Source organism: Mastigoproctus giganteus, chromosome 5 (assembly GCF_048544385.1).
Source record: "Mastigoproctus giganteus isolate SK-2022 chromosome 5, ASM4854438v1, whole genome shotgun sequence".
NCBI lineage: Eukaryota > Metazoa > Arthropoda > Arachnida > Uropygi > Thelyphonidae > Mastigoproctus > Mastigoproctus giganteus.
The window spans coordinates 122,140,767-122,159,471 of record NC_143579.1 but is presented as its reverse complement, the minus strand read 5'-3'; the positions used below and the strand labels follow the sequence as shown (position 1 = coordinate 122,159,471).

The 18,705-nt window shown below is 36.4% G+C and overlaps 1 protein-coding gene across 2 annotated transcripts in view; it reads right to left on the bottom strand.

The window, feature by feature from the left end:
* Nucleotides 1-18,705, bottom strand: part of LOC150085672 (cytoplasmic polyadenylation element-binding protein 2-like) — a 309,051-nt gene that overhangs the window by 243,773 nt on the left and 46,573 nt on the right. For both annotated transcript variants that reach the window (XM_090374177.1, XM_090374178.1), the window contains exon 2: nucleotides 1,607-1,718. In XM_090374177.1, the coding sequence (XP_090230303.1) occupies nucleotides 1,607-1,718 (112 nt within the window). The remainder of the gene's footprint in view (nucleotides 1-1,606; nucleotides 1,719-18,705) is intronic.

The window sequence follows — 18,705 nt, the reverse complement described above, 5'->3', positions numbered from 1 at the left end:
TTCAAAGTTTATGTTTCATTTCTATATCTAGACCTAGTAATGCTTTTGATTTCACAATAGTAATTTTTTTATGAATGAGGAAGGTCTGTTCTCTCTTGCAGATGAAACAAAAACCATGGAGCACAAACAAAATCTTAGGGGAATAACAGAAGACTGGATGTCAGGAACCTATGAATAACATGTTGATTAACACTAGAATGCCTTGTTCACTGCCTTGTGGCAAAGGCAGTGAACCTGGCTAGGTTTGAAAGTAGAACTGGATGGTTACCTTGTGGGAGTGGGAATAGCAAGAATATTCTATTTTTATTTATTTATTTTATTTTTATTATTTTTTGGTGATGCAGAAAAAGTCTGCTTCCTTGCAACATCTAACCTTACTAATATAATATACAGGTTGTTCCCAACTTACGAGTTAATTTGTTCCTACTGCGCGCTCGTAAAGCAAAAAGTTGTAAAGCAGAAATTTATTTCCCATAGACGTAAGGTTAGAAACAGAAGTTACATTCTGAACAATGAAATTTGACCATAGTAATGTTAAATAAAGGTCACAAAACAGTAGTTTATGCTTAAACAATGATTTATTTGTCCAAAGAAATGAAAACACAGCCTTTAAAATCAAGCAAATTATAATAATAAAGAAATTATGTCATACAAATGTTAAAGAATGTTTATTTTTCATTATCGACTAAATGTGCATTCACTGATGGTTCATCACTCGTTGTTAGCTGGGCACTCGTTGCTGGTTTGTTGGAAAAGGATGCACTTCTTCAGAAATGCTTCAAGAGTGTTTCCAAGACAGTCTTCTCTCTTTTCTATATAAATTTCACAATAGCATGCATAAGCATTTAATAAAATCTGTAACAACGTTTCTAGTGCACTTGAAATTTGAACCTTGTCACTCAAAAATCTCAATTGCTTTTCCTATGCGTTGAATAGCTTCTTCAAGACCCTTGACGGTGAAGGAATGAACAGGAATTTCATCTATTAAATCTTCTTTTTCCTCAGCTTCTTCACATTTTGCCATTTCAAGGTGGCCTCCATTTGTAAGCTCTCCAATTTTGTGCTTAAAGCAGATCAGTGATGTCAGTTTTAGAAACCTCAAGCTGCGATCAGTTAGCAATATTAACAACTTCTTCTGTTTCATTTTGTATGAGTTTTTTGTTGTAGTAGTACTGTATTGTATATAACACTATACACAGTAATACTGTATTGTATATAACACTATACACAGTAATACTGTATTGTATAGCTATGTACGTGGTTTGAAATTCCGTATTTATTCATGCATTTATAATTAGCATTTATTTATTGCAATGTTCATATTTACGATTTTGTTCATACTCAAAAAAAAAAAAAAAAAACTCTTAAGCCCAGGAACTGCCTATATATAAATTTTTGTGTTTAATAACAGAGAATGACTACATTTCCTATCTCATAAGCACCATTACAGTTAGATGTATGCATGTATACTTCCAACGTGTACGAAATATTTTTATGTACACTGTTATATAATTTTAATAGTTTGTCTTGTAAAGGTGTGCATAATTTGTTTCAATTCACTTATGATACATAAATGGCACTGACAAGTGTACAAAAATATGCCCACCTTTATAATCTGGGTTTTCTGCTGTTCTCATAATATCCAAAAGTTGTTGTTCAAGAGGAAACCGAATATTTTCCAGAGGGCTTGTTGTGATGTTACATGTCACTGCCCGATCCTGAAAAATCACATTCAAATTCTATAGTTCAAAATCACAGTAATTCTCCACTTAAAAATTATATTAACACTGGAATTTTAAATCAACATTTTCATCTCATAATCAAATAATCTGATAACATTTGAATTCTTGGATAAAAATTTTTTATTCAAGAATTGGATAATAATTCTTTATGCAAGCAAAAATGGATTATAGAATGGGCGTGCAAAGGCAATTGCTGGATTAAGTTTTGTGTTTTTTCACCTCACGCATATGTAAAATAGAAGATCAAAAGGTCTCCCATTTTATTTTTGGTTAAGATGCTAATTTTTTTTGCCTGAAAAGCATATTGATATGATTATTTCTACTTTAATATCAACAGTGAAAATTCAGGGGAAAAATCTTTTGTATGGGACTTGACCCAGTAACGGCATTTCTTAAAAGAGTGGGGAAGCCGTTTCACAAATTCTGCAAAATTATAAATACAGTGTTCTCCTAGTGCTGATCCCACAGGAACTAGTTATTGTCAGTGACTCTATTGTCAGGGAGACAGGGAATATATTATGCAAAAAGGATAGGTGGAACAGGACCAGGATATCTCTATGAGGGGCAAAAGTTGATGATGTTGTAGGGTAGGTATCTTTTAAGGGCACAAAAGGTGATATTCTTGTACATGTTGGCACTAATGACCTTAATAGTAAGGGATCTGCAGATTTACTTAACAAGTACAGGTCAATGCTAGAACAAAGTCGTGAGTTATGGTTAAATTTGAAAGTGTATGCAATTCTGCCCAAACACAATAGGAGGGAGTATATGATGAGAGCCTTGTCAATCAATTCGGCCCTGGAGAGATTGAGCAAGGATCATGGGGTAGAATTTTTTTCAGCATGGTCTGTGCTTGCTAACAAGAGAGACTGCTTCTACAGGGATGGCATACACTTAAATAGAAAAGGTGCAAGAATATTTGCTGATGCTATTAAGGCAGTGTTAGGTGGGTTGGAAAACTGCTAGAATGGGGGGGGGGATATACAGACTAAAAGATTAATGGTAGCTGCAGGCAGAGGCAAAAGTGATTCTTGCACTGCTTCTATTGTAATGAGCAGCAGCCTAGAGAGATAGTTGCTGGGGATTTCAAGAACTGCTAGGAGTCATCGTGGAACAAGTAAATACATGGTCTGTGTCAGGGAAACTAAGAGTAAGAACAAGTGTACATATACTGGCATGTACACTAATGCTAGAAGTATAGTAAATAAAATAGATTAATTTGAAGTGCTGATCAAGACATCAAAGGCAGATATTGTTGGGATATCAGAGACATGGTGTCTCACAGATATAAGCAGTGCAGAATTAGAATTTGGGGAGTACAATGTGTACAGAAGGAACAAACAGGGTAGGAAGGGTTATGATGTTAGTTAAGAAACACAATCAAAGGAAGTGCATCCAGTTGAAACGGGTGGACAGTGCAATGTGGAGTCTGTTTGGTGACATAAACACTGGACAGTAGGAGTATATTATAGGCCTAATGACTCCGATGAGTACAATGAACAGTTGTGCAGAGAAATAGAATGGGCCAAGAAATCAGAACATCTTGTAATGGGGGATTTTAACTTTCCAGATATTGACTGGAATTTGTGGATTTGTCACTTGCATGCTAGCAAGATTTTTGAGGATTTATTGGAGAATTGTTTTCTACAGCAACATGTTCAAGAGGCAGCCATGGGGAATAATACCCTTCATCTGATTATCAGCAGTGATTATTCATGCATTAAGAACTTGCAGATAAAGGAACCACTAGGTGACAGTGATCACAGTGTACTGATGTGGGAATTACTTAAAGATATAACTACCATCAAGGATAAAGGGAAGGGTTTTTGTTTTCATAAAGGTGACTACAGTGGTCTCAGACAGTTGTTAAATTCTATATAGTGGGATCAACTGATGACATTACAAACAGTGAGTTCTAAATGGAATTCTAATTCCAAGATTAATTCCTTGAAGGCTTCTAGGCTTTTCATACCAACTAAGAAATACTGTTCAAGGTTCAGGCCTAAATGGAGGTCAGATGAATTAATGAGGCTCGTAAGAGAAGAAAAATGCACAGGATGCATATAAATTATCAGGCACATTGAAGCCTAAGGCAGATATAAGCTAGTCTGTAATCAAGTCACAAAGGTGGTTAGGCAGGTGAAGGTAGATTACGAGAAATCTTTGGCAAAGGGTGGAAAGAAAAGCAGCAGAGTTCTTTATTTATGTAAACTCTAGAAGGAAGGGGATCAATCAGATTGGTCCACTTGATATCGATGGATATCGAGCAGGATCATCAGGATCTGTTGATGATCCTGCTCAAGTAGCTGATAAAATGAATGAGTAGTTTGCATCTACATTCACACATGAGGAGTTATTCAAGGAGGGAAATGCCAGAAGTTTATCAAACTCTATCAGGGAGATAAGTGATTTTGTAATAACTGAGAGCAAAGTGGAGTAGAAATTGTTGAAGTTAAACATAAAAAAAGGCACCTGGGGCAGATGGAATCTATCCAGTTATAATGGAGGCAGCAAGGGAAGTAAGCAAATCCTTAGCCATAATTATAAGAGCATATAAAAATTCACGGGATGCATATAAATTATCAGGCACATTGAAGCCTAAGGCAGATATAAGCTAGTCTGTAATCAAGTCACAAAGGTGGTTAGGCAGGTGAAGGGTGATTATGAAAAATCTTCAGAAAAGGGTGGAAAGAAAAGCAGCAGAGTTCTTTACTTATGTAAACTCTAGAAGGAAGGGGATGGATCAGATTGGTCCACTTAACATAGATGGTTCGACTACTGTAGATTTGCAAATGTATCCCCAATTCACAAAGGGTGACACAAATAATCATAGACCTGTTAGTTTAACTTCTGTTCCGGGGAAAATAATGGAGTCACTGGTTAAAAATGCATTGCAGGATCATCTAGACAAGACTGCAGCAATAATTCAGATGCAGCATGGGTTTGTTAAGGGAAAGTCTTGTCTGACCAATTTGACTGGATACTACAATGTGGTCACAAAGGAACTGGATGAAAAAAATATTTCTGATATCATATACTTGGATTTCAGGAAAGCTTTTTATACTGTTGCATATGGAACACTGCTGTACAAATTGGAGTGGTATGGCATTGAGGGCAAGTTATTGCAATGGATAAAGGGATGGTTGAGTGGGAAATGGCAGAGAGTGGTAATAAAAGGACACTGCTCTACATGGACTAAAGTTATTAGCAGAGTTCTCTAGGGTTCAGTGCTGGGCCCATTGTTGTTTTGTGTATTTATCAATGATATCGATGAAAGTATATCAGGCTTAATGTCCAAGTTTGCAGATGATACAAAGGTTGGCAGGGTTGTTAATGACAGTAAAAACGGTATGCTACTGCAACAGTATCTAGAAAAGTTAGGCAGATGGGCCGAGAAGTGGCAACTGAAGTTTAACATTGACAAATGCAAAGTACTGCATATGGATAGCAGTAACCCAAGAGAAATGTACAAACTGCGTGGAACTACACTCAGGGAGGTGGAGAATGAAAAAGACGTGGGAGTAATTATACAGTCAGATATGAAATTCTTTGAGCAGTGCAGATGGGCTGCCAGAGCAGGTCATGGAGTTTTGTCAATGATATATAGGAATTTTGCTAGCAGAGACAAGGAAGTGATTATCCCTTTGTATAAGGCAATGGTCAGGCCAAACCTTGAGTACTGTATACAAGTCTGGAGGCCTCATTTTAGGAAGGATGTAGAGTTGCTAGAACGAGTACAGAGAAGGGCAACAAGATTGGTGAGAGGAACAAAGGGGTTCTCTTACCCGAAGAGGCTTAAATTCTGTCAGTTGCAGCATCTGGAGACTAACCACCTGCAAGGTGATCTGATTGAGATGTATAAGTCCTTGAACGGTTTGAGCAAGCTCAATGCTGACGGCATACTTCCGCTTGCTCAGATTAAGAACCTGAGGGGGCATGGATTCAAATTGAGGAAAGATGGTTGTAGAATAAATGTGCGGAACCTTGCCTTTAGCCAGCAGGTAGTTGATTGCTGGAACAGACTTCCATCTGTTGTTGTGGAAGTTTATAGCTTAAATAAATTTAAGGAGGCTGAACTAGACAAACATTGAGTGACCGGATCAATGAAATGACGTGTTTTTTTTTTTTGGCTGATGCTGTATAAGCTTGCTTTTTTGCATCATATGCCTCAACTAATAAGTAGGAACCTTTCTCATTACAGAGTCTTGAATATTATTAGTATTAAAAAGCTGATTAAATAGTTTCCAATCATCTGCCATATACACCTATAGTCTGTCTTATAAATATCTCTGACCCTGTGTCTGTTCTAGAGTATAAATGCAAAAATAAAACCACTTGATCATAATCATAACTAGACATCTTGGTTTCCCAAAATTTAATGTTTAAAGTAGGGTTGTTGTTTTTTTCCTCCATTTTCAATCTCAAAAGTAGATCTATCAAATATGACTTTAACCAAATTTTCATTTCTAGTGTCAAAAGAAAAAAGAAAAAAAAAGTGTGCACCAAGAGCTGATAATACAGTAAAACCCCATTAAACAAATATCGCTTTAACAAAAATTTTACTAAAACAAAAATTATTTCCAGGTCCCACCTAAATGTTTCTTATTACTAAGGACTTTATAAATCTCATTTGAACAAAATTAATTATTATTATGAAAAATTCAGTACAACAAATTATTTTTGAAATCCATCAGTGTATAAAATGAGTTTATGGGAAGAGGAGAAACTTTTTGCAAAAGTTATAATGGTTAATTATCACAGGAATGAATAAACACTGAAGTGCATTTCAATTTAACACAGCAACATTGCAAAAGAGTCTGTTGGTTCCAGCCAGCCAGCCGGCCTTTTGTTATTATACATTGAAAAATGTACAAATAAGCATATCTTTACAGTTTAGAGCAGTGTTTCCCAACGTGGGTCCCACGCCCCACATGGGGGCAATTTGATTGTTCAGGGGGGCAATTCAAAAATTGCTCGTCTAGAGTTTAAAACAACCGCCTACTATGATTTAACTTGTACAAAAGGAGAATTGTTGGTATCTCAATTTTAAATAAGCATTCGTTAAATGTTGTACTTTCTATAGAGCTGCACTTGAAAGTTTGGAGTAATATCAACTACAGTTTGCTCGGAGAGTATTGCTTACTATGCCTAGTGAAGGAATAGTACATACTGTATTGGACGATTGCTTATGGCATATGCAATGTGCAAGCAAAGTGGTTGTCTACTGTAGCCTACCGCAAACTCAGCATGTTATATGAAATAGGTAATTCCTTTCATACAAACGCTCGTTTGGGCATCGTGACTGTACATTTGGATAGGTTTGACGATCTCAGATTAAAATAAAAATTACTTTGTCCACGCACAGAATTATTATTAATGAAGAACCGTGATATACAATGGTATGTATTTTTCATATATGTATTTCTGTGGTCTCAGTAAATAAGCAAATAAGTCCAAAAACTCGAATTTGCAGGAGAGGAAAAATAAACTTCACACTCTCATATAAACACGCATATATTCGAATATACAAATATTTATTACTCACGCTAAAACTACAATAACGAAGATAGCTGCGTGTCACATAATAGTAAATAATAAATACTTTATTATAGTGCACTTATCTCATTTTTGACAAATTAGACTTATCTGCTTGTTCACAGAGCCCACAGATTTAATAGCCCGAATTCAGTAATTCGTGCGATTTATTCATTCAAAAAGCGTACTAATAATTAATTTTGATATATTAAAATAAAATTAAATTAACTTTAATGCATAGTTTATTTTTAGTTTTTGATTTATCTTATATTTATTTCTTTCAGTTGCGCAGTAAAATGAGTAGTGCAAGTAAAAAAAAAAAGTTTGTCAGTATTCAGAGGAATACTTAAAATTTGGTTTCATACCCGCTATCCACGATCAAAGGTCACCTTTTTGTCTTTTATGCCAACAATGCTTGACCAACGAATCAATGAAGCGAGGTCGTCTTGAGGCGCATTTGAAGGCGAAACATAATGCTCATGTAAATTCAGATTTAGATTACTTTCAAACTTTAAAGAAGAATTTTGAAAAAAGAGCAACATTAAAGTCTCTGTTTATTGCTCATACTGCAACTGTCAATCGTACTCTTGAGGCTAGTTATGAAATTTCTTTACTCATTGCTAAATCTGGGAAAAATCATACTATAGGAGAGAATTTAATCAAACCATCAATATCAGCATTTCTTAAAACAGTTCTGGAAAAAGATGACAAAGACGTGAAAGCTATGCCACTCAATAACAATACTGTTAGCAGAAGAATAGATGAAATGAGTGAAGATATTGAAATACAACTTGTTGGAAAGCTGAAAACAAGAAAATTCTCAGTGCAAATGGATGAATCAACTTTGAGAGACAGTGAAGCCGTACTGATAACTTATGTGAGATATATTGATAAAGGTAATTTTGCTGAAGAAATGTTATTCTGTAAATCATTAGAGAGCACCACTACCTCCAAAGATATATATAATAAGCTAAAAAATTACTTAGATGACAATAATATACCAATGAAAAATATAACATCTTGCGCTTCAGATGGTGCTCCTAATATGATGGGCAAGAAAAATGGCTGCTTAAAATTGATGAAAGATGAGAATCCAGAAATGTTTCTTGTGCATTGTGTTATTCATAGGGAAAACTTGGTAGCTAAAAATATTTCGCCTGTTCTTCATGAAGTACTAAAATCAGTTATAAAATGTGTCAATGCTATTAAAGCTAATGCCAAATGTGAGCGTCTCTTCAAGCTTTTTTGTGAAGAACAAAATGGAGACCATGTGAGACTTTTACTTCACACTGAAGTAAGGTGGCTCTCGAAAGGGAACTGCTTGAAAAGATTCATGGAACTATTTGATACTATTAGTGACTTTTTAAGTGACAAACCTGAAATGAAGCATCTGTTAACGGTCGATGGTAAAGCATTTGTGAGTTATTTAGCCGATATCTTTGAAAAACTAAATATATTAAATAAACAACTTCAAGGAACAAATAAAACTCTCGTCGATGCAAAAGCGAAGATATTTGGTTTCATTACATTTATTGAATTATGTCAAAAATATATTTGTAACAAAAATTTTGAACAGTTTCGTTGGCTGCAAAAATGTGAAGTGACTGATACCGCTGTACTTGTTATTGTCGATCATCTGAAAATTCTGTCCGCTGATTTAAAAGAAAGGTTTTCTGATTTAAAACAAATTGATTTTCCAACCTGGATGATGCAACCAATGTTAGTGGATTTGTCTGATGTATCAATGCAGTACCAAGAAGAACTCTCAGAAATGCAAAATGATGAGTCAGTTAAAACTTTATTCAATATAAAAGGAGCGATGGCATGGCTTTGTGATGAAACAGAAATTAAATACCCAAATTCAACCAACTTTGCAAGAGAGCTATTGTTACCGTTTCCATCTTCATATTTAGCTGAATGTGGATTTAGTGCCATAAATGATTTGTTCCTAAAGAAAAGAAATCGACTGGATATCACAAAACGGGGAGACTTGAGACTGAAGCTGACTAAATTGGAGCCCAATATAAAATCTCTCTGCGGCAAGCATCAAGCACAAGGGTCTCACTAAATTTAGTGCACTCATCTAGAAGTGACTTCACATGGAATGTTGAAATTATTAAACAATTAAATAATAATTACTAAAAATTAAAATATTATAAAAAAATCTTTCATATAAATTATTTTGTACTTGAATTTTAGTTGTCCATTATATGTTTTGAAAATTTACTTACTGTTTTTTTCTTAATAATTTCCTAATGATTTCTTCCTAAAACCTAAGTTTTGTGTCCTGAACAAGTTGTAATTAGGCTTCATTTAGGGAATAATTCAATTTTTGAATATAAAAAATATGTATATCGGTGTTTCCCAACGTTACATAGGGGGCATCAGAATTTTAGAAAGACTTAGGTGGGGCATGGTAAAAAAAAGGTTGGGAAACACTGGTTTAGAGCATATAACTCAGAATTTTCAGCAACAGAATTGTGAGAATGGAAAGTTAAAAGCAGTCAATGAACCATCTCTTGAGGGTTTGATTCTTAGTTAATTTAAATTTAGGTTTTTGTTAATTGTTTTTTCAAAAAGTATTTTTATTTTTCTTCAGTGGCGTCCAAAATCCTTCAACTATGACGTCAAGCAGATTGCATACGACTAGAAAAGGAATAACACCAACAGATTCCACTTCAAGAGAAAAACAGGAAGTTCAGAAAGCTGTAGATTCTGGTATGAAAAGGAGACATGGCAGGGGGAAAAAATGATATTGCTCCCTCTACATTCCTGAAGGATTGTGCTCAAAAAAGAAAATAAAGCAGATTGGAGACCTGCGAAACAGGATGCACTAAAGGCTAAATGATGCAAGGAAGCACGCTTTTTCTGCATTTGCCAAAATAGAAGGGGAAAAAAAAAAAAAATCATTCACACCTTACCCATGACCAAGAAGTTCCTGTCCAATTCTGCTTTGAAATTTATCAAATTATCCAACCTTGCCCACTGGTGCAAGCAATTCATTCCAATAGTCTATAACATGCTGCTGAAAGGTAAACACCATGAACAGTCTTTTGTTACTCTCCAAAATTTTGTATTTATGCCCTCGGTTCTTTTTTCTTTTGCCAGGGAAAATATACTTCCCTTGTTCATTTTACTGATTTATTTTAGTGTCTTATGCACCTCTAGATCCCCTCCTAAATACTTTATTTCTCATTATTAATTAAATTCTTCATCTCATATCTCTGGATAATCGTGTCTCTGGCATTACTACATAAACCTTGCATGTTTTCAGCTTTACGCAAACCTGATAAGTTGCTTAAATGCAAAAATCTTAGTGATATATGACTGCTTAGAATTTTTGAACTTGTTTCAACATTTCTTTCTGTGCATAAGTTAATTAAAGGTCACACACAAGTACTTAAAGGAAGGATGCAGGTGAGATTTTTTGGCTTATGTCATTAACCTGCATCCTTCCAATGGCTTCTCTAACCCCCCCCCCCCCAAAATTAGTAGTTTCCCTGTACCCTTAAAGTACAGGGAAACTACTACTAGCAAAAACTCTTAAACCACCTATGTTCAATTCCATCTTAACAAAACAAATTTCTTCTATTAATTAAAGCAGACCACACTGAGAAAATTTTCACCCATAAACCTTGCACAGTCCCTTAAGTCTGAGTTAATCCAAAATGTTTTCACTATATATTCCCTCCTATCATGTCTGGGAAAAATTGCAGACAAAATAACATTCTGTCTCGTCTGATGAACATTTTTTCAGCATGACATTATATTTCTTAGCCAAGTCATCAGTTTGAGAATGAAAATTAAAATACCCTTAAAAGGTGATATCTGGTTCGCATCATCTTTTTTGACCTGGCAGACATACTCATTGTATTCCATCTGTCTTTATCATAAAATATATTTCGAAAATTCAACCTGGGTCTCTGCCGAGACTCCAGTTTGAATTTTCTTTAGTGCAGCGTTTCCTAAACTGGGTTCCACGAAACGGACTTCTGGAACTGGTCAAATTATTCGTTCCATGTATAGCAAACTGATGATAAATAAAATTATTATTATTATCATATATTTATGTAAAAGAATAAAGTTGAGTTGTTTTAAACATAAAACTTTGAATTTTCTTTTCAGGAAACTCAGTGTTTATATACACACACACAGAGAAACATGCATATATACAGAGTGATTCAGAACAGTAAATATTTTGGGAGGTTATAGTATTGATTATTCTAAGTAAAAAAAGTTCATATAAACATGTGCTCAATTCTCAATGGATACGGAAATATGGCTGTTTGAAACTGGAGTGCACAAAGCCATTATGAGAGGTATTAAAGAATGACAAATTACTTATTATTTGTATTTACTGACTTTTTGAATGATACAAAACACAACTGACAAATTTTTTACAGTTCACAATAAATGTTTGAAAATCCCACCACCAACCTCAATGCACTTAGCAACTCTTGTGGTAATATGACGTGTTATTCTTCTGAGGTCGTCTTGGCATTCCTTTATGAGGGCGACAGCAGCAGCATCCAAAATGCAAGCGAGAAATTTCTCTTGTATTAACCTTTTCATTTATTGTATACTGAGCTTTTCATCCATCCCAACAAACAAAAATCTAACAGAGTGAGGTCTGGAAACCTTGGTGGCCAATGAACCACGGCCGATCCATCGTTCATGGAAAATTTGATTTAGATATTGTACCACCAGACGAATATAAAGTGTGCAGGAGCTCATCATGCTGAAAGTACATACCAATCCTTGTAGCCAAGGGAACATCCTCCAATAGTAGTAGAAGTCCATTATGCAGTAATTCTAGGTAAATAGGCCCTGTAAGACAATTTTGTATCATAACAGGCCCAATCAGCTGATTGTCGATGATACCGCATCACACATTTACAGAAAAGCGATGTTGAAATTTTGTTTCTACGGTGGCATGTGGATTTTTGTTTGGCCACCTATGAGAGTTACGAGTATTGTTGATACAATCATGGGTGAAAGTAGCCTCATCACTGAACAGTATTAATGGAATTAATCGACAATTAGCATTTACCCACCGACAAAATTCCAATGACTGGGTGTCGTCTCCTGGTTCAAGGTGTTGCACCCACTGTATGTGAAATGGATACAAGCCGTAATGTTTGCCATACAGTGTCTGTGGAACACTGATACGCGTAGAAATTCTTCGTGTGCTAATAGTAGGATTAAGCTCTACCGACTGAAGAATGTGTTCTATTTCATCCACATTTTGTTCATTTGCACATTCAGAAGAAGTGAGTGCTGAGAACCGTACCACTTTGGTGTAAACGCTCTTGAATCCTGTATTCTGCAGTTAGGAAACCATTGAAGGAATTCTCTACAAGCAGCAATAGCACTTCCACCACAAAAACACAGCTGTCAGTTGCAGGCTCCGAAAAAAAACGATAAGTGTTTGCCTTTTTATTTACATAATTGTTATTTTATATTGTACTTAATACGTAGTCTTATAGTTATAGTTACGCTGGTTATTTTTATTTTAATTTAGATAAACAGTTTTTGTAGATATACATAATACTTAATAACCGTTATTTCGTTCGATTGCAGTCATTGTTTTTGTATATAGTGGTAGGGAATTCAAATTTTTAATTGAGGTAGTTAGGTAGCTCTAATGTATAATTTATAGAGTATTACGCTTCACTGTTTCTATTAGATAGCGTAGTATTGACATTTAATTAATTTAATTTATTGATTTTATTAATTTAAAGTATCATGCCCCAAACTAGAGCAGCAAAGCAACGGGCTCAAAGTGGCAGGAGTGCTGTGACACGGGGGAGAACTGAGGGGGGGGCGATTCTCCAATTCTCCAATTCTACACCTTGAGCCTTGCACAATCCCTGGAGGGATTGTGCAAGGCTCAAGGTGTAGAATTTTTTTCAGCCTGGTCTGTACTTGTTAACAGGAGAGACTGCTTCTACAGGGATGGGATACACTTAAATAGAAAGGGTGCAAGAATGTTTGCTGATGCTATCGAGGCAGTGTTAGGTGGGTCAGAAAACTGCTAGATTGGGGGGATACAAGGACAGATCAACAGTAGCCACTGGTAGAAGTGGAAGTGATTCTTGCACTGCTCCTACTGGAATGAGCAGAAGCCTGAAAAACAAGATTCAGGATATTTCAGAGACTGCTAGGAGTCATTGCCGTACAAGTAAACACATGGGTTGTGTTAGGGTAGCTAAGAAAAAGAACAGGTGCATGTATACTTGCGTGTACACCAATGCTAGGAGTTTGGTAAATAAATTTGATCAATTTGAGGTATTGCTCAAAACATCAAAGGCAGATATTGTTGGGATATCAGAGACGTGGTGTCACACAGATATAAGGAGTGCGGAACTGGAATTTGGGGAATACAATGTGTATAGGAAGGATAGACAGGACAGGAGGGGAGGAGGGGTTATGCTATTAGTTAAGAAACACATAAAATCCAAGGAAGGAAGTGAAGCCAGTCGACATCGATGGACAGGGCAGTGTCGAGTCAGTTTGGTGTGACATAAGCACAGGGAAATCAAAATTGAGAGTAGGAGTGTGCTATAGGCCTAATGACTCTGAAGAGTATAATAAGATATTGTACAGGGAAATGGAGTGGGCCAGTAAATCAGAGAGTCTTATAATGGGGGATTTTAATTTCCCAGATATTGACTGGAATTTGTCGGTTGGTCACTCACACACTAGCCAGGCTTTTGTGGATTTATTGGATGATTGTATTCTACATCAGCATGTTCGTGAGGCAACAAGAGGGAGCAATACTCTTGATCTGATTATCAGTAGTGATTCTTCATGCATTAAGAATCTGCAGATAAATGAACCACTAGGTGGCAGTGATCACAGTGTGTTGAAGTGGAATTTATTCAAGGAGGTACCTACTATTACAGGTAAAGGGAAGGGTTTTTGTTTTCGTAAAGGCGACTATGATGGTCTGAGACAGTATTTAAATTCTATACAGTGGGACCAACTGATGATGTTACCAACAGCAAACTCAAAATGGGAAGCATTCAAGGAACTAATCTTGGAAGCTACCAGGCTTTACATACCAACTAATTAATATTGTTCAAGGTTTAGGCCTAAATGGTTGTCAGATGAACTAATGAGACATGTGGCAGAGAAGAAAAATGCATGGAATACATACAAATTAATGGGCGACATGGAAGCCAATGATAGATATAAGTTGGCCTGTAACCAAGTCACAAAGGAGATTAGTCAGGCAAAGGCAGACTACAAAAAATCTTTGGCAAAGAATGCAAAGAAAAACAGAAAAGAGTTCTTTACCTATTTAAACTCAAGAAGGAAAGGGATGAATCAGATTGGTCCACTGGATATTGATGGTTCAACAGTTGAGGATCCTGCTCAGGTGGCTAACAATCTAAACGAGTATTTTGCATCTACATTCACGCACGAGGAGTTATTCAGGAAGGAGAATGACGTAGGTAAAGTACACATTGGCAGTGAGCTAGATGATTTTGTAATAACTGAGAGGAAAGTGGAGGAGAGATTGTTGAGGATAAACATAAAAAAGGCACCTGGGGTGGATGGGATCTATCCAGTTATATTAAAGGAGGCAGCAAAGGAAGTAAGCAAACCCCCTAACCATAATTATGACAGCTTCTTTGGACTCAGGGGAGGTACCCATAGACTGGAGGTGTGCAAATGTAACCCCAATTCACAAAGGAGGATCAAAGGCTGACACAAGTAATTATAGACCTGTTAGTTTAACTTCTGTTCCAGGAAAATTAATGGAGGCACTAGTTAAAGAAGCACTGCAGGATCATCTAGACAAGAATTCAGTTATAGCTCAGACGCAGCATGGTTTTGTTAAGGGCAGGTCTTGCCTGACCAATTTGATTGGATACCATGATGTAGTCACAAAAGAACTGGATGCAGGGAATAACTTTGATATTATATATTTGGATCTTAGAAAGGCTTTTGATACTGTTGCACATGGAAGACTGCTGCACAAATTGGAGCAGTGTGGCATTGGAGGCAAATTGCTGCTATGGATAAGGGGATGGTTGAGTGGAAGAAGACAGAGAGTGGTAATCAATGGACACTGCTCAACGTGGACTAATGTTATTAGTGGAGTTCCTCAGGGTTCAGTGCTGGGTCCATTGTTGTTTTCGGTGTTTATGAATGATATTGATGATGGTATATCAAGTTTAATGTCCAAGTTTGCAGATGATACAAAGGTTGGCAGGGTTGTTAAGGACACTACTGACGCTATGCTGCTGCAACAGGATCTGGAAAGGTTGAACAGATAGGCTGAGAGGTGGCAAATGAAGTTTAACATTGACAAATGTAAAGTACTACATATGGGAAACAGTAACCCCAGAGCAACGTATCAACTCTGTGGTACTACACTGACAGTGGTGGAGAATGAAAAGGACCTGGGAGTAATTGTGCAGGCAGATATGAACTTCTCTGAGCAGTGCAGACGAGCTGCAAGAGTAGCTCATGGTGTCTTGTCAATGATATACAGGAATTTTTCTAGCAGGGATAAGGAGGTGATTATTCCATTGTATAAGGCAATGGTTAGGCCACATCTTGAGTACTGTATACAGGTCTGGAAGCTTCATTTCAAGAAGGATGTAGAGCTGCTGGAACGGGTACAGAGAAGGGCAACAAGATTAGTGAATGGAACAAAGGGTTGCTCTTACGAAGAAAGGCTTAAGTTTTGCAAATTACAGAGTCTGGAGACTAGGCACCGGCAAGGTGATCTGATAGAGGTGTATAAGGCTTTGAATGGTTTGAGCATGCTCAATGCCAATGGGATTCTTCCTCTTGCTCAGAATAATCACCTCAGAGGGCATAAATTCAAATTGAGGAAGGACGGATGTCGGATAGATGTGCGTAAATTTGCCTTTGGCCAGCGGGTGGTTGGTTGGTGGAACCGACTTCCATCACTTGTTGTTGAAGTTGATAGCCTAAACAAATTTAAGGCTCAACTGGACAGGTATTTCGAACGAACGGAGGGGTGAAATGGGAGTGGTGTGTTTTTTTTTGTTTTTTTTTTGGCTGATGCTGAATAAGCTTGCTTTCTTGCATCATATGCCCCTCTACTAATGCTAATGCATAGTTGAGAATCCTGTCCTAAAGCCAGCTTGCTCTTTCGGTTGATTCTCACCAAGAATTCTTTCCAATCTGATAGTAATGACACTTGTGAACAAGTTGTAGATATGGGATAACAAGCTAATTGGTCTATAATTTCCAATTTCTGATTTATCTCCTTTCTTATGCAGCAAAACTATGATTACATTATTCCTCTCATTAAACATCACACCTTTTCTAATGCATTTTGTGAAGAGTGTTGCCAGTTTTTGTGCCATGTCTCTTCCTTCCAATTTTAACAACTCTACAATAACTTCATCTTCCCCTGGGGCTTTCTGATTCTTAATTTTCTTCAACATTCATACTGAGGAACAATATCCCAATTTGTCTGAAACATAAAATAATGAACCAATGTATACTCTCCACCATGACTTACGGAAGTGAAACTTGGGCACTCACCAAAACTACACAGCGAAGAATGGAACGAATTATATTGGGAATCAGACTGTTATATAAGAAGAGAAACATGGATTAGGCAGCAAACTCAAGTAAAGGACATTCTTATCAAAACTAAAGAACTAAAATGGTCTTGGGCAGGATACATAGTTCGAAGACATGATGACAGATGGACTAAGAAAATAAGAGAATGGTATCCAAGAGGAGCTAAGAGAAAACCTGGAAGACAACAACAGAGATGGACAGATGAAATTCATGAGTTTGTGGGTAATAAATAGATGGCAATTGCACAAAACAGAAGGAACTGGAAAGTTGCTGGAGAGACTTCATCCTGCAGTGGTTTGAAAATGGCTGATGATGATGATGACCAGTCAATTACCTTTAAAAATTACCACTCATTAAAAATTAAACTAAAATTAACAAAAAATACTGCAATATACTAAATAAAGCTCAAAGACAACATTGACAAAGCCATATTTTCATGGTTTTGGGATGTTCATTTCCAGTAACATTCCTATGAAGAGTTCACTCAATTCATAAAAAAAGCAGTATAATTGGCAAGCACATTTGGATTGGACGTGATATACTTCAAGGGAAATTTGGGAATGGAACATGCTATATATATACAGCCTTTGACATGTGCTTGCTTCCCCTTTGAAGATGGTATAAACGAAAACCCCCCATCAAGCTTATATTAGTGAGTCTCGACCACATAAGATGTCTGTCTGTCCAACATGTACAGTAAAGTTTCGAGACAACAGGATTCCCTTAATGCTTTTATGTGATATACTTCAAGTGCACATTGATGGGCCAACAGGTTTCATGAATATCATGCAATTTCCTCAAGAATAATCTGTGGGAAGGCAAATGATGTTGCATTAGATAAGGCAAATGAATTGCATACAGGAAAAATTATAAAGCAGGTTAAAGACTACAACTAAGATCACATCACAGTATTCAATCAAACTGGTCAGACAAGACTTCCCCTTAACAAACCCATGCTGTATCCGACCTATAACTGCGGTCTTGTCTAGATGATCCTGCAATGCTTCTTTCACCAGTGATTCCATTATTCAAGTTACATATTACCATCCAACTCTATTGCCATTTTACAACAGTAAGTATTTTGCAATGTAAAAGTTCCTTAATAAAGTTGTTTTAAAACAAATCTTTGGTCATGACATTCAACAAAGAAGATAAATTAACATAAAACATGTACACTGATATCATTTTTGGAGTTTAGTATTTGGGTAGACAATCAACAATTGTGAAACTCAGCAAAAAAAATAGGATTAATTCCAAGAGAAACATCCAGCACAAAGCAATGTTATTGAATAAGAAATTAAATTGATGTTGAAATAGAAAAACTATCGAAATCAGTTGTTGCTGTGGCAGATTTCAAGAAAAGTAGGTTTTAAAAAAGTATGTGTAAGCAGATAATGTTTTACTTCCTGTGCATAAATTAACAGATAGTGAAATTGTTGAAACCATGAGGGAAAGTATATAAAGCCTTGAATGGTTTGAGCATGCTCAATGCTGATGGGATTCTTCCTCTTGCTCAGAATAAGGAACTAGTAGTTGTTGTCGACTCTACTGGCAGGGAAACGGGAAACATGTTTTGTAAAAAGGATAGGTGAACCAGAACCAGGGTATGTCTGCTAGGGGCAAAGGTTTATGACGTTGTAGAGCAGATATCATCTTTTAAGGGCACAAAAGGTGATATAGTTGTACACGTTGGCACTAATGATATTAAGAGTAGGAAACCGGCGGAATTACTTAACAAGTACAGGTCACTGTTGAAAAAAAGCCGTGAATTAGGGTTGAATTTGAAAGTGTCTGCAATTCTGCCCAGACACGATAGGAGAGAGTATATGATGAGAGCCCTGTTGATAAATTCGGC